The sequence below is a fragment of the Pimephales promelas genome, chromosome 2 (genome assembly GCF_988280905.1).
Source record: "Pimephales promelas chromosome 2, fPimPro1.hap1.1, whole genome shotgun sequence".
Taxonomy (NCBI): Eukaryota; Metazoa; Chordata; class Actinopteri; order Cypriniformes; family Leuciscidae; genus Pimephales; species Pimephales promelas.
In genome coordinates, this window is record NC_142770.1 from 6,284,741 (window position 1) to 6,297,354 (window position 12,614).

The 12,614-nt window shown below is 36.9% G+C and overlaps 1 protein-coding gene across 1 annotated transcript; it reads left to right on the top strand.

The window, feature by feature from the left end:
- Positions 1 to 1,168: 1,168 nt before the first annotated feature.
- Positions 1,169 to 9,931, top strand: LOC120492907 (SLAM family member 5). Its single transcript, XM_089121715.1, has 6 exons — positions 1,169 to 1,307; positions 1,604 to 1,933; positions 2,512 to 2,820; positions 5,889 to 6,011; positions 6,108 to 6,169; positions 9,215 to 9,931. Exons 1-6 carry the CDS (start codon positions 1,256 to 1,258, stop codon positions 9,260 to 9,262), a joined length of 924 nt encoding a protein of 307 aa, XP_088977841.1. The 5' UTR covers positions 1,169 to 1,255; the 3' UTR covers positions 9,263 to 9,931.
- The last annotated feature ends 2,683 nt before the right edge of the window (positions 9,932 to 12,614 follow it).

A 12,614-nucleotide genomic window follows, 5' to 3' on the forward strand; every position in this document is an offset into this window, starting at 1 on the left:
CCACTGTTAATTTCGATGAACATAGATAACACTTTGTGTTTGTACATTGCTCAACAGGAAATTGTGGCGGCCTACCAGAACCCAATGTGTCAAAAAATCTCTAGAAGTGTGAAAAGGCCAATACATTAATTTCATTCTTTTTTTCCAATTACTATCTACATAATTTCATGCAAATAAAATCAATATTGCTTTTTTTTTTAAATCAATATTGGTTTTTAAAGACCCCCTGTTGAGAAAATCAAGTTTTTAATGTTTCTTATATGCCTGTTGTTTTAATATGCATTAAGACAAACCATATGCAAATTCATGTATTCCTCCTCTTCTTCTTCTTTTAAAAACAGTTAGGCATATATGAATAAAACTAATATTTCCACTTCATTGTGTAGAGTTTAGTTTACTCGGTGGATCAGTTACTCTTAATTGGTGTGATTGAGCGGAGGGACTCATTTGCATATTCATAAATCCTTTTTATCTAAAATAAGCAAGGGTGGAGTTACATTTAAGTTATTTTATGACATGAAAAAAATATCTAAACGAAAGGAAACAAATTTAAATATGTAATTTTGATTATTAAAGATGAGATTTAGGGATAATTTTGTTCATGCAGTCGAGAAATTGCGACGCGAAATATCCAAGTATCGCAGAGTAGTCCCGCCTTCTAAATAAATTAGCCAATTGACAATTTGGTACAAGTAGAAGTAACGTCGCCATAGAAACAGTTTAGGGCCGCAAATTAGATGGTCCAATCTGGAATATAACGTTTTTTTTTTTTTTTTTTTTTTTAAACACTGTATAGAAAGTCATTCTAGATCAGTGTTTTTAAAGTGATTTCTGCATTAAAAACCCTTTAATGGAACAGTTCATGTCAGATTTGGACTGGATTTCTAGATTTAGTTGAGCCTGTTTTCATGATATTGATCAAAGATGCTTTTTCGACGTGTATTTTTATGGTGAAAATAAATAATTCTAAATAATAACAAAAAACTTCACACATAAGTAGCCTATACTCTATAAACGCTACTGTTGCAGCCAATGAAGAGTCATGTCATGTCGTCATCCCTTCCTCCAGCACTAGCAGACATGCATGCAGTAAAAAAAAAAAAAAAAAAAAAAAAAAAAAAAAAAATTGACATGCAGTAACACGTTAAGAGAGAGACGAAGTTAGAGTGCTTTGTTTATCCGTTTGAAAACACTTTTGCAATATCGCTATGAGGACTTTATTTATCAGAAATCGTTCGGACATATCTTGAGGAATATGCTTTTGAACACTGCTTTCATTTGCCTATGCATTCTTCTGACCACAAATGGTGAGTCGAATTTAATCTCATGCAAAGTGCGGTCATGATGGAACAGGCAAACATCAAATGTAGTATAAGTACACATGCAAATACATTTCTACTTTTTATTTATTTTGGTTTCAGTTAGAAACACCTAAAATAACTTTTCAACTTAATTTAATAAAACATAATACATGCCTTCCTATTTTATTTATTTGTTTATTTGTTATGAAAAAAGAGAATTCAAAATTCAATGTTTGACTTGTTTAATTTGAGTTAAACTATTTTAATTCAAACTGCAAATTGTTATTCATATCTAGTTTCAGGTGTGTTTGGTGATACGGATGAATTGAAGTCAGTGTCAGTGACTGAAGGAGATTCTGTCTCTCTTAACACTGATGTTCAAATACAGATAGAAGATATAATAGTGTGGACGTTTGGACCTCAAATCACAAAAATAGCTGAAATCATTAGAAGGGACCAAATGAACCTTATATTTGTCAGTAATGATGGAATATTCAGAGACAGACTCCAGATGGACAATCAAACTGGATCTCTGATCATCAGAAACATCAGATCTGAACACACTGGACTTTATAAACTGACCGTCATCAGCAGAGGAACTTCATTAAAGAGATTCAATGTTACTGTCTACGGTGAGTAAATGCTATGAATCATATCACAAATGCTATAATTTCTGATATGAAAAATAATAATTCAAATGCCCAAAATTGCAGCCAAACTTACCTACAAATTGTTTAAACAACAAGATATGATGTGCACGATAGCTGTTAAAATGATGAATGTGTATTTTAGTTTAGATGCAGGCATTTCCCTTTTTTCCAGCCTTGCATTCACATTTTTGGTTTATTTTTCATTAGCCTCGCAAGAAAACATCTGCGTCATGTTTTTTTATTGATTTTTGATAATTCTAATATAAAGCTTTCATAACATAAAAAAAAAAAATCTAAACTTGCACCTTGGAACATATTGCACAGTTTGTGTTTTCGAGCCACCCAACCCTGCTGTCATGTAAATGAACGGCCAGAACACATTAAAGTTTTCTGGAAAAAAATGGTGTAAGCGGCCCCTAATGATCTTTACAATGGTAGTAAATCAATCAAAACTCACTCTAGCTGGATAGTTTCTGTTATCACTGTAAAGCTGATTTGAAACTATCTATATTGTTAAAGCACTATATAAATGAACATTCATGTTCTTTCATGTTTTCCAGCTCCTCTACCCATTCTTACCATTTTCAGTCACTCTTTAAACTGTTCATCATCATCATCATCATCAAGATCAACAGTGCCCAGATGTTCACTAGTGTGTTCAGTGTTGAATGTGAGTGATGTGACTCTCTCCTGGTATAAAGGAATGAGTGTATTGTCCAGCATCAGTGCGTCAAATTTCAGCATCAGTCTCTCTCTACCTCTGGATGTGGAATATCAGGATAAAAACACTTACAGCTGTGTGATCAACAATCCTGTCAGAAACCAGACCACACATCTGGACATCAGTCGACTCTGTCCCACATGTGAAGGTACGTCAGCACTAAGATTACAGTCTTCTGACCTGTATTGATTGGAATATTTTGTAGGTTCATCTTTGCGAGCTATAACCTCAACACAATATCAGTATATTTGATTATGGATTTCATATTAGGTTTTACATTACTTTAATCACCTGGGGCCAGTTGCATAAACATATGTTAACACAGTGTCTCGAGGATGAGCCACTAGCAGTTAGTCAAGGGGCAGGCAATCTTACTTTTTGGTATCAAATTAGGCCAATCTATATTTTTATGTAATATACTTAAAACGGTTATGAACTGTCAGACAGTTTAAGAAAACAATTTGATGACTAACTTGTAAGACTAGTCTGAGCAGTTTATAACCAGCCCGTGGGATTAAAACTCTGAACAGGCTGGCCAGCATCATGTCAAGCTGAATAGTTAAAGGTGCTATATGTATTTTTTAGCGGCCTCTATCGGTGATGTTTCAGATTGCAACCAATTTTTTCAATAGCACTCGTGCTCGAACACAAGAGCGATCACTCATGGTACACGGCCACACTGCGACTTTACACACACTGGAGAAAGCATCGCACAACATGCTGGAAACTCATGTAAACTCCCACTGCAACCTTACAATAATAGGACACTTTTATCAGCTTGACTGAACTAATGCTCCATGGTCGTACCATGATAACGGTACATTTGTGGTGTTATATAGCATAAGGCATTTCACTAATAATTCGTGTATCTTTCACAATCAGCGTATCAGTAAGATTTCAGTGTATCAGTAAGATCGTAGGAAGTAACATTACTGTACTGAACGTGTCTGGAAATGTGTATTGTAAACAATATGATAGTAGTGGATGAGTGACGTTAGACAGTAGATCTAGTACATAAAATAAAAGTTGCATCCTAAAGGTGCTTTTTGTTATCCTGGTCAGACTTTTGTATTTCATGTCTCATATGTTGTAGTTTACCCTTCTATTTCATTACAGTTTACCGTTATTTCTGCATATCTGAAAACTTGTAATTTATCACAATAAAAATAGCGGAGGTCTCTCCATTATTCAAACGCTCAGCCGATGTTGATCCGTGTTTTCCTCCTAAGTCGATCTGATTCACGTTTGGCCTGATGAGCTTCAGCAGATAATTTTTTTTTATGTGGAGTGTGTGTTTGAGTGTGTGTTGTGCTGGACACAGGAGTGTTTTGGTGTTATCAGACTCATGTCGTTCGCTGCAGTGCCGTCTCAGATACTGTATAGACCTTATGCCCCAGAGAAACGTGGGCTCCATCATCTTTAGAATATTGTCTTTGAACTTCCGGTTTTTGCGGTTGCTCTGTATATTTCTATGGCTTCACTGTCGAGGAGTAATTAGCTGGTGAAGTGGATTTACTTAGTGTAGAGTAGGGGTTTCACAACTACTGATTTTTGCTAGTCGACTAGTTTTGCATAACAGTCGACGACTAGTCGACTAGTCGTTACATGGTTTATTCTAGCGGTGTGCGACATCACGAATAGTAAATGTCTCCACGATCTGCTTTTGAAGAAATATGGTCGTAGTAGTATCGTGTTACAGTGCATTCTATCAGTTCTGGCGCCTCTCAACTGTACAACGCGACGTAGCCTACACATCACACGTTAAGGAATAGGTACGGGACACTGCAATTCACAAAAGTTCATTGTTTGCATAAGCCTTGCCGGTTAAACATTTAATTCACGCGCTGTTCTAACGTGCGCTTTCCTGAGCGCGCGGCATATCCCCGACGCTCACAGGCATTAGAAGCCTGTCAAACAGCGCTGGACTAAGTTATCTTTCAAGTCTTATTATGCTAATACTGTTAAATACACACAATATTTACATAAACAGAATTGGCTATGTCTAAAGTGCAGCCTCCCCATATAGAAAGTGAAAGCAAACATTTGAGAGAAAATCTAGTGTAGGCTAATATGCGTCTATATTAAACACGTCGCGTGCTGGTCTAAAAGCGAGAGTACTCGTATTTTCCGCACTATAAAGCGCACTTAAAAGCCTTTAATTTTCTCAATCCGGCCTTTTCTCAAGCTTTATAATCCGGAGCGCATTATATCAATTGCTCGCGCTCGTGTCCATCTTCTGCCCGCTTTGTCACACGGCCAGTTCAACCTCGTATAAAATATCTCCCGCTCACGAGCGCTCTCTCTAACACACACACACGAACAGACACTGCTGTCAGCAGGCTGCGAATGTAAGTTACGTGCCCGCCCCAGCGCGCTCACGCTTACTAAATAAACGCCTCACCTCTGACGCCGCGCACTCGCTGCATTCCCTTTAGCACATCTAGTGGATGCATAATGCAAACCCAGTCAAACGTTTGAAAAATGTTCTAAAATAGGCCATTGAAGGTGCGCCTTATAGTGCTTATAGTATATAGTACTGCCGCTTGTATTTAAAGGGATAGTTAACAAAAAATATATCTATATATATGTCATCATTTTGTTTCCGACTAGTCGACTAAGGCCAACAGCGCCAACTAGTGGTTGTGACAGTCGACTAGTCGACTAGTTGATGAAACCCCTAGTGTAGAGTTAACAAAAGTTATCATGAGTATTGTAATGTTTATCATAAGCATTGTAATGCAGTTGTCTTAACAAATGTCGACCGGGAAATTCTTTACGAGCAGTTCATTCATACCTATGCAAGATCGCTGTGAAAAAACAGACCGGAAGTCAAAAGACAACGAGCGCAGAGCTGAAAAGGGGCAGGGCTACATAAGGTCTATATAAAGGAGAGAGGCTCAGGAGCGCGCATGCACGTCACATCCGATGGATTTCGCAGAAAATCGACCCGAAGACTTCACATAGAAATAGGAATACTGGCTTTCAGAGGTAATAGCAAAACCAGACAAGTGTGATTACAACCCCTTCATGCACAGGCAATAAAAAAGGACTTATTTTAGAAGGAAAGGTTACATTTAGCACCTTTAACTATTTTTAAGAGTTTCTCCAGTTGTGTAATATTAAATGATCTCCCCTGATCTGCTGTCTTCTGTCTCGTGTTTGACTGGCAGGACAAACATCATATACTACATACTGTTTTCTGTTTGTTCATTACAGAACAGAGTCCCCGTTCATATTTTATATCAGTGGTAGTTTCATCTGTATTTCTGGCCATGATTGCAGTTTCTGGAGTGATTGTGTTCTGGCACATCAAGAACCGTAAACCAGAAACACCAAGTGGTAAGTCTTACCGCAGTTGAGATGAGTCTTTTGTGTATCACCATTTCAGGTTCATGTATAATTGTTATAGTTCAAATGTGATTATTGTTAAAGCAGTTGAAACTGAAGAAATACATTATGCTACTACAACATTCTGTGCTCGTCATTTACAGATTACGGTAAGATACGGTGTTGCTGTGTGCGCTGTTGTGTTTTGCTGCCTCTGTGTAAAGCTCCGCACCAGTGCGTTAATGGATCATTCACAAATGAAATCTCAGTGCCTGTCTGTGCTTGCTTGTTTCTTATCATAGCCTAAGCAAATATGTGCTCTGTGTTATATGGAAGCTTGTTTCTGCCATAGAATGAAAAATATAAAAGGTAATTGTGACTTTTTGTCTCACAATTCTGGCTTTTTTTCTCACAATTGCGAGTTTACTTCTCGCAATTCTGACATTATTTCTCAAAATTGCGAGATGGAAAGTCAGAATTGCGAGATATAAAGTCAGAATTGCGAGATATTAAGTCAGAATTGCGTGATATAAAGTCACAATTGCGAGATATAAAGTCAGAATTGCGTGATATAATTCACAATTGCAAGATATAAAGTCAGAATTGTGAGATATAAAGTCAGAATTGTGAGATATAAAGTCAGAATTGCGAGTTATATAGTCAGAATTGCGAGATATATAGTCAGAATTGCTAGATATAAAGTCCGAAATGCATGATATAAAGTCAGAATTGCGAGTTATAAAGTCAGAATTGGAAGATATAAAGTCAGAATTGCATGATATAAAGTCACAATTGTGAGATTTAAACTATTCTGTGGGGGAAAAACGTCTTTTTTCCCCCTTAGAATTGGCCTGATAAGTAGCAATTGCGAGTTATATCTCACAATTCTGAGAAAAGATGTCAGAATTTCACAATATAAACTCGAAATTATGTGTTATAAAGTCAGAATTGCGAGATGTAAACTCGCAATTGTGAGAAAAAAAGTCAGAATTGTGAGATAAAAAGTCGCACTTTTGTCTTTTTTTCTCAGAATTGCTACTTTATATTACACAATTCTGACTTTGTATCTCGCAATTGCGACTTTATATCAAGCAATTATGACTTCATATCTCGCAATTCTGACTTTATATCTAGCAATTGCGACTTTATATCTCGCAATTCTGACTTTATATCACACAATTCTGACTTTATATCTCACAAATCTGACTTTATAACTCGCAATTGCGACTTTATATCAAGTAATTCTGACCTTATAACTCGCAATTGCGAGTTTATATCTCACAATTCTGATTTTATATCACGCAATTCTGACTTTATAACTCGCAATTGCGACTTTACATCACGCAATTCTGATTTTATATCTTGCAATTCTAAGAAATAAAGTCAGAATTGTGAGATATAAACTCGCAATTGTGAGAAAAAAAGTCAGAATTGTGAGATAAAAAGTCACTATTATTTATTTTATTTTTATGTTCAGTGGCGGAAACAAGCTTCCATAGTGTTAAGATGGATTATAGATGATTAATGCTAGTGATTTTTTTAAAGACTTCATTTGAATCAGGACACACCCCTTCCTGCTTAACAGGGTTTGGCTATTTCAGTTATACCTCCTTTACATTACAGGTGTGCAAATCTTCACAAATCTAACTGAAAAGATATAGATTAGAATGACAAATTGTTCAAAAGCAACAGACTGAAAAGACGGCAGTTTGTCAGTTAAGAGTTAAGAAACCTGTTCTACTTGTGATTAACGAATCAGTCAGAAAAAAAGCCAAATATCTGATTTGAATAATCAAGTGTGTCTATGGGTTTTTGCATTGTTGTAAATTTCCCTGGAAGTTACTATGTAGTGATGTTACATCAAACACCTGCTGCTCGCACTTGCCAAACAAAGAGAGATGGGTGCTGCTAGACAAAGACACAGAACAGTTTCCTTTGCTGTTTATATTTACCAGCAGATAGATGTTGAGTGAAGATCTGAAAGGACACAATTATTGTAATCACTGTTATCTAACAGAAATCTAATATTATCAAGCTTACCGTTAACTGATATTGAAATTACTCCCTTTGATTGAACACAAAGAGGAAGACTTTATTGCTGTCGTCTTTTGCTGCTTTACTGTATCATGTCTAAAATCCTGTGATTTGTGTTTCTTTGAATGTTCGTAGTTTACATACACTTGCATGATCACAGACACTCTTAGAAGAAAAGGTTCTATATAGAACCTGAAAAGGTTCTAAAGCGCTACGTATTTGGAACCCCTAAAATATTCATGTTAATGATAACAAAATTCAATATATGGGGGTTAAAAAATGTATATATTTTTATATCATTTTATGTTGTTAATCAATATGCCACGAAGAGTGCCATTTCAGATTTTATCCTACAAAAATCAGCATGATTAAAATGTGATATTAAGTTTAATAAACAATCATTTAATTACATCTACAAAATATTGCAGAATAATGTAATATATGAATGAATAATAGCCTATAAAGAACCTTTTGTGCCAAAAGGATTCTTTCTTGTCATTATGGAACCTTTTTTTTAGCATAAAATGTCATTTGGAGTTGAGTAAAGAACCCTATGCTACATATATACAACCCTTTTTTTCTAAGAGTGTATCTGTGTGTGCAGATCATGTCATGTATGTTGTAGATTGACTAGATCTATGAAAACTTGGTTCTTTTTCATAGACTTTTCAATTGTAAGATGTTCTGCTACCATTTTTTCTTTTGACATTTGTCAGTTTTGATGGATGCATGAACCATCTCATTTGGGGATTTGGATTCTGATTTTAAACACAATTGATTTTAAACACAATGCCTCTTTCAGAGCTTCCTCTTTAGCATAAAATGACAATTCATTGACTCTGAGCCACAAAAACATCCATGTTCTGAACTTCTTCATTTGTGTCACACAAAAGAACGCATTAAAGTAGATTTGCAGACTGTGAACAAAAGTTGTTCTGGGTAAGATTTACGGGAATGGAGGAACATCTTGTTTGGTTTTATAGAGCGGATGTCGCTCCTCTTGAAAGAGAAATTTCAGCCAAAATTACATTTTGGGTGCAGAGCATCTTACTTTCAACTTTATTAATCACAATAGACCAATGTTTTTAAGGCATTTCTTGTAATTTGTTATTTAACCTCTTTTTCCAGTTTTGCATCTGTTCAACACTGTTCCTGATTTTACTTTTTGTGTTTTCTTACAGAAACGTAAGGAGGAGGATGAAATAGTGTACTCAAGTGTTATGATCTAAGGAACAAAAATTAATTTTAATATTTTGTCTACAATACTTCAGTCTTGTTGCAGTGTAGATCAGTGTTTCTCAACTGGTGGCTTATAACCCAAATATTGATCAGAGGGAAGCAATGCTGCATGCAAATATAAAAATACTTCTTCTAACGTGACTGTAATCATATAGAAAACTTGGACAGTTGGTTTGGAAAATGGATGAATAAAGTAACCAAAATAGTTTCATATTCAGCCAATTTAATGTTAACAATTAATATGCAGCTCACCGTAATACTATAACTTAACCAGTAGAAGTATTTCTGGTATTACTACACTCACTTTAGTAATATTAACATTTTTTAATGTAAAATCTGGGTCTGGAAATTAAAACAGTTGGGAACCACTGAAGCAGAATGTAAGAATGTATTATTTTCTTAGGTATTTATTTGCACGCTGCCATTTCATTGTGTTGTTGTCCGTTACGACCTGTAAAAGAGTATTCAATAACAGCTTCATAATCCCACAAGAACTGCCTACGGGTGTTTAAAACCTGTCTAAACCTGAGATGATACTTGAGATTGTGCTTTAGCTGCCTTAAACACAACTGTCAGTGTTTGTGTATTTTACCATATTTCTGCATTATTTCATGACGTTGTACTGAAATGAACGCAACAGAATAAACAATTTCATCTCACTTTAAAAAGCGTTTATTATTAAATCAGTTTTCTAATACTATTTTCTCAAACCTAAAACAATCTAGTCCCTGATAGCTTTTAACATAAAAAACCCTAAATTACACCTAAATATGTAAAAATGTAGGTTACATATTAAAACCAGCGTGCTTTAATCTAATTATCACTTCAGCAGTTGCTGCAGATGTCCTGCATGATAGGACATTTCCACAGGTTTGGCTCTTCTCCAAAAACATTGGAATGTTTTCCTCCCTCATTCTTTATCACTGCAGCCCATCTGGATGGAGCGTGAAGTTCAGCTCCTCCTCTTTGAAATATGGGAATAATAGGAGGAGCGATGTTCCAACCACACGTTAACCTTACCCAGAACTTGGCTCTGCACTGAGCACGTGTCCAAATGGGTTGTATAAAAGGTCCATACCCAACCACAATTTTAAACTTAAAGGTGCCATATAACATCATAAATCAAATCCTACTCCATATTCCATAACAGATGGGGGCAGTATACCTCCAAAAAATGACTTGTGCTTCTACCATCGCGCATGTTATTGAAATCATTTGACATGATAGTAAAAGGTTGGAAGACCGCAGTTTCACGTGGAACATTTGGAGATTTTTAGAGATCAGAGACTCAATGAACTAAACACTAGAGTGAACTAAACTAAACACTATGAATCTCAACACTAAATGATGAAGACCGCCTCATAGATCTCAAAAACAAGCTGGTGCATTTCGACGGTATGGGAAAATAAAAGCTTGGGCAATTATTTGAAGTTTATGGTATTCGTTTTGTTCATATTACACTTTTATTGTTAGTGAATTAATTTGACAGACAGCATTCGCTGATGTTGATCAAGCTAGCGCCGTGAATTCACCGTGAGACACACGCAATTGACACTTAGCAAGCAGGTTAGTTAAGCTCTCAGATTCTGTCAATTATATTGCGCAATTTAAAGAATAAATACCGTTTTGGCGCTTGCACATGTTACACTACAGATCCCTAGTGTAAAGTATGGACTAGTGGTTCTTTGTAGGATGGGAACACTACAGAAAGATTCCGGCCAGAGAATCCTTTATCATCCTTTTATTTCACAGACCAGGATGCCAATATACAAGTTTGCAAGTGTATATGCTGTGTGTGTGTGTGGTCTAAACAGAAAGAAAGAAAAAATAAATAATGAAATGATAATAAACAAATAAAGAATACTATAATATACTTATTGTCATCATTCACAACAGTATAGTAATGAAAGTAATAGTTAACATTAATCCAGTACAGAATACGTCACTATATGCCCTTTTATGGTGTACTACTGCACCTTTAAGTGACTATGCAAAATATAACATTATATCGCTATAACGCTGTAGCATCAAATAAACAGTAAATGCTGCATCCGAACACGGAATTATATGTCTAAATATACAACACAAAGAGGTCTATATCGACGTATAGATGGGCTAATTATTTACCCACAGAACACATATTGACTATTACAGCACGCTCTGTTTCATGACTACACAAATCACACAGAATAAACGAGTTTGAATGAACATAAATAAAGTTCAAAGCATAGTATAAACATACAACAGTAGTCAGAACTTACTTGTTTTTCATAAAACGCACACAAAAGTAAAGGAAGGGGTCTCTGAGAATCCTCTCATCATCTCTGAGCGCGAATAACTGAGGCGCAAATATCTGAGGCGCGAATAACTTAGGCGCGCGCATTCCTTTCCAGGCGCAGTTCACGTGATGGAGCGCGAGCGCACTTAGGAAATATCAGCGCTGAACAAATAGGCTTTCAGACAAAGCCGCCCCCAACTGTCCGTATGGCAGTTGAAAGAATAGGAGAAAGTCTATTTGTTAGTCTCTTCTTCATCCTCGTCCTCCAGAGCTGGGAGCAGGATGATCCGGGCGACTGGACGAATGTAAGTACGGTCCTTCACTTGAACACTGATCGTTCGTACGCGTCCATCTGCTCCTGGATGAGTCTGGGTAATCCGTCCTACGGGCCATGACGCTCGAGGGAGTTGGGGATCCACAATTAAAACAACATCACCGATGGAGAGTGGCTTAACGTCTTTCCTCCACTTACTGCGTTCTTGTAGCCCTGGTAGGTAGTGGCTGATGAAGGATGACCAGAAGCGGTCAGCAATGACTTGACTGTGCCTCCAGCGTCTTCTCCCGAGGTCACTGGGGTCATAAACTGCTTGAGGAAGCGATGAGTCGTGTCGGCCCATTAAGAGGAGGTTAGGCGTGACCGGATCTGGATCAGAGGCATCTGATGACAAGTAGCCTAAGGGTTTCGCATTCATTATGCCCTCGACTTCTACTAGAATTGTCATTAGGACAGGTTCAGGAACAGTCTGATCTTTGAGGACAACACGAAGAGCAGTCTTGATAGACTTCACTTCCCTCTCCCATGTGCCACCAAAGTGCGGCGCACTTGGAGGATTGAATCGGAAGGATATCTGCTGTTCAGCGAGTTGCTCTCTCCACTGAGGTGCCATAGCAGCAACGGCCTCACGTAACTCTCTCTCTCCACCGACAAAGTTGGTACCATTGTCCATGAGGAGTTCGAACGGTCTGCCACGCCGAGAGATGAATCTCCTTAGTGACAGCAGGAAAGCATCTGTATCGAGGCTTTCCAATAGATCCAGATGCACCGAGCGAGTTGTCATGCATTT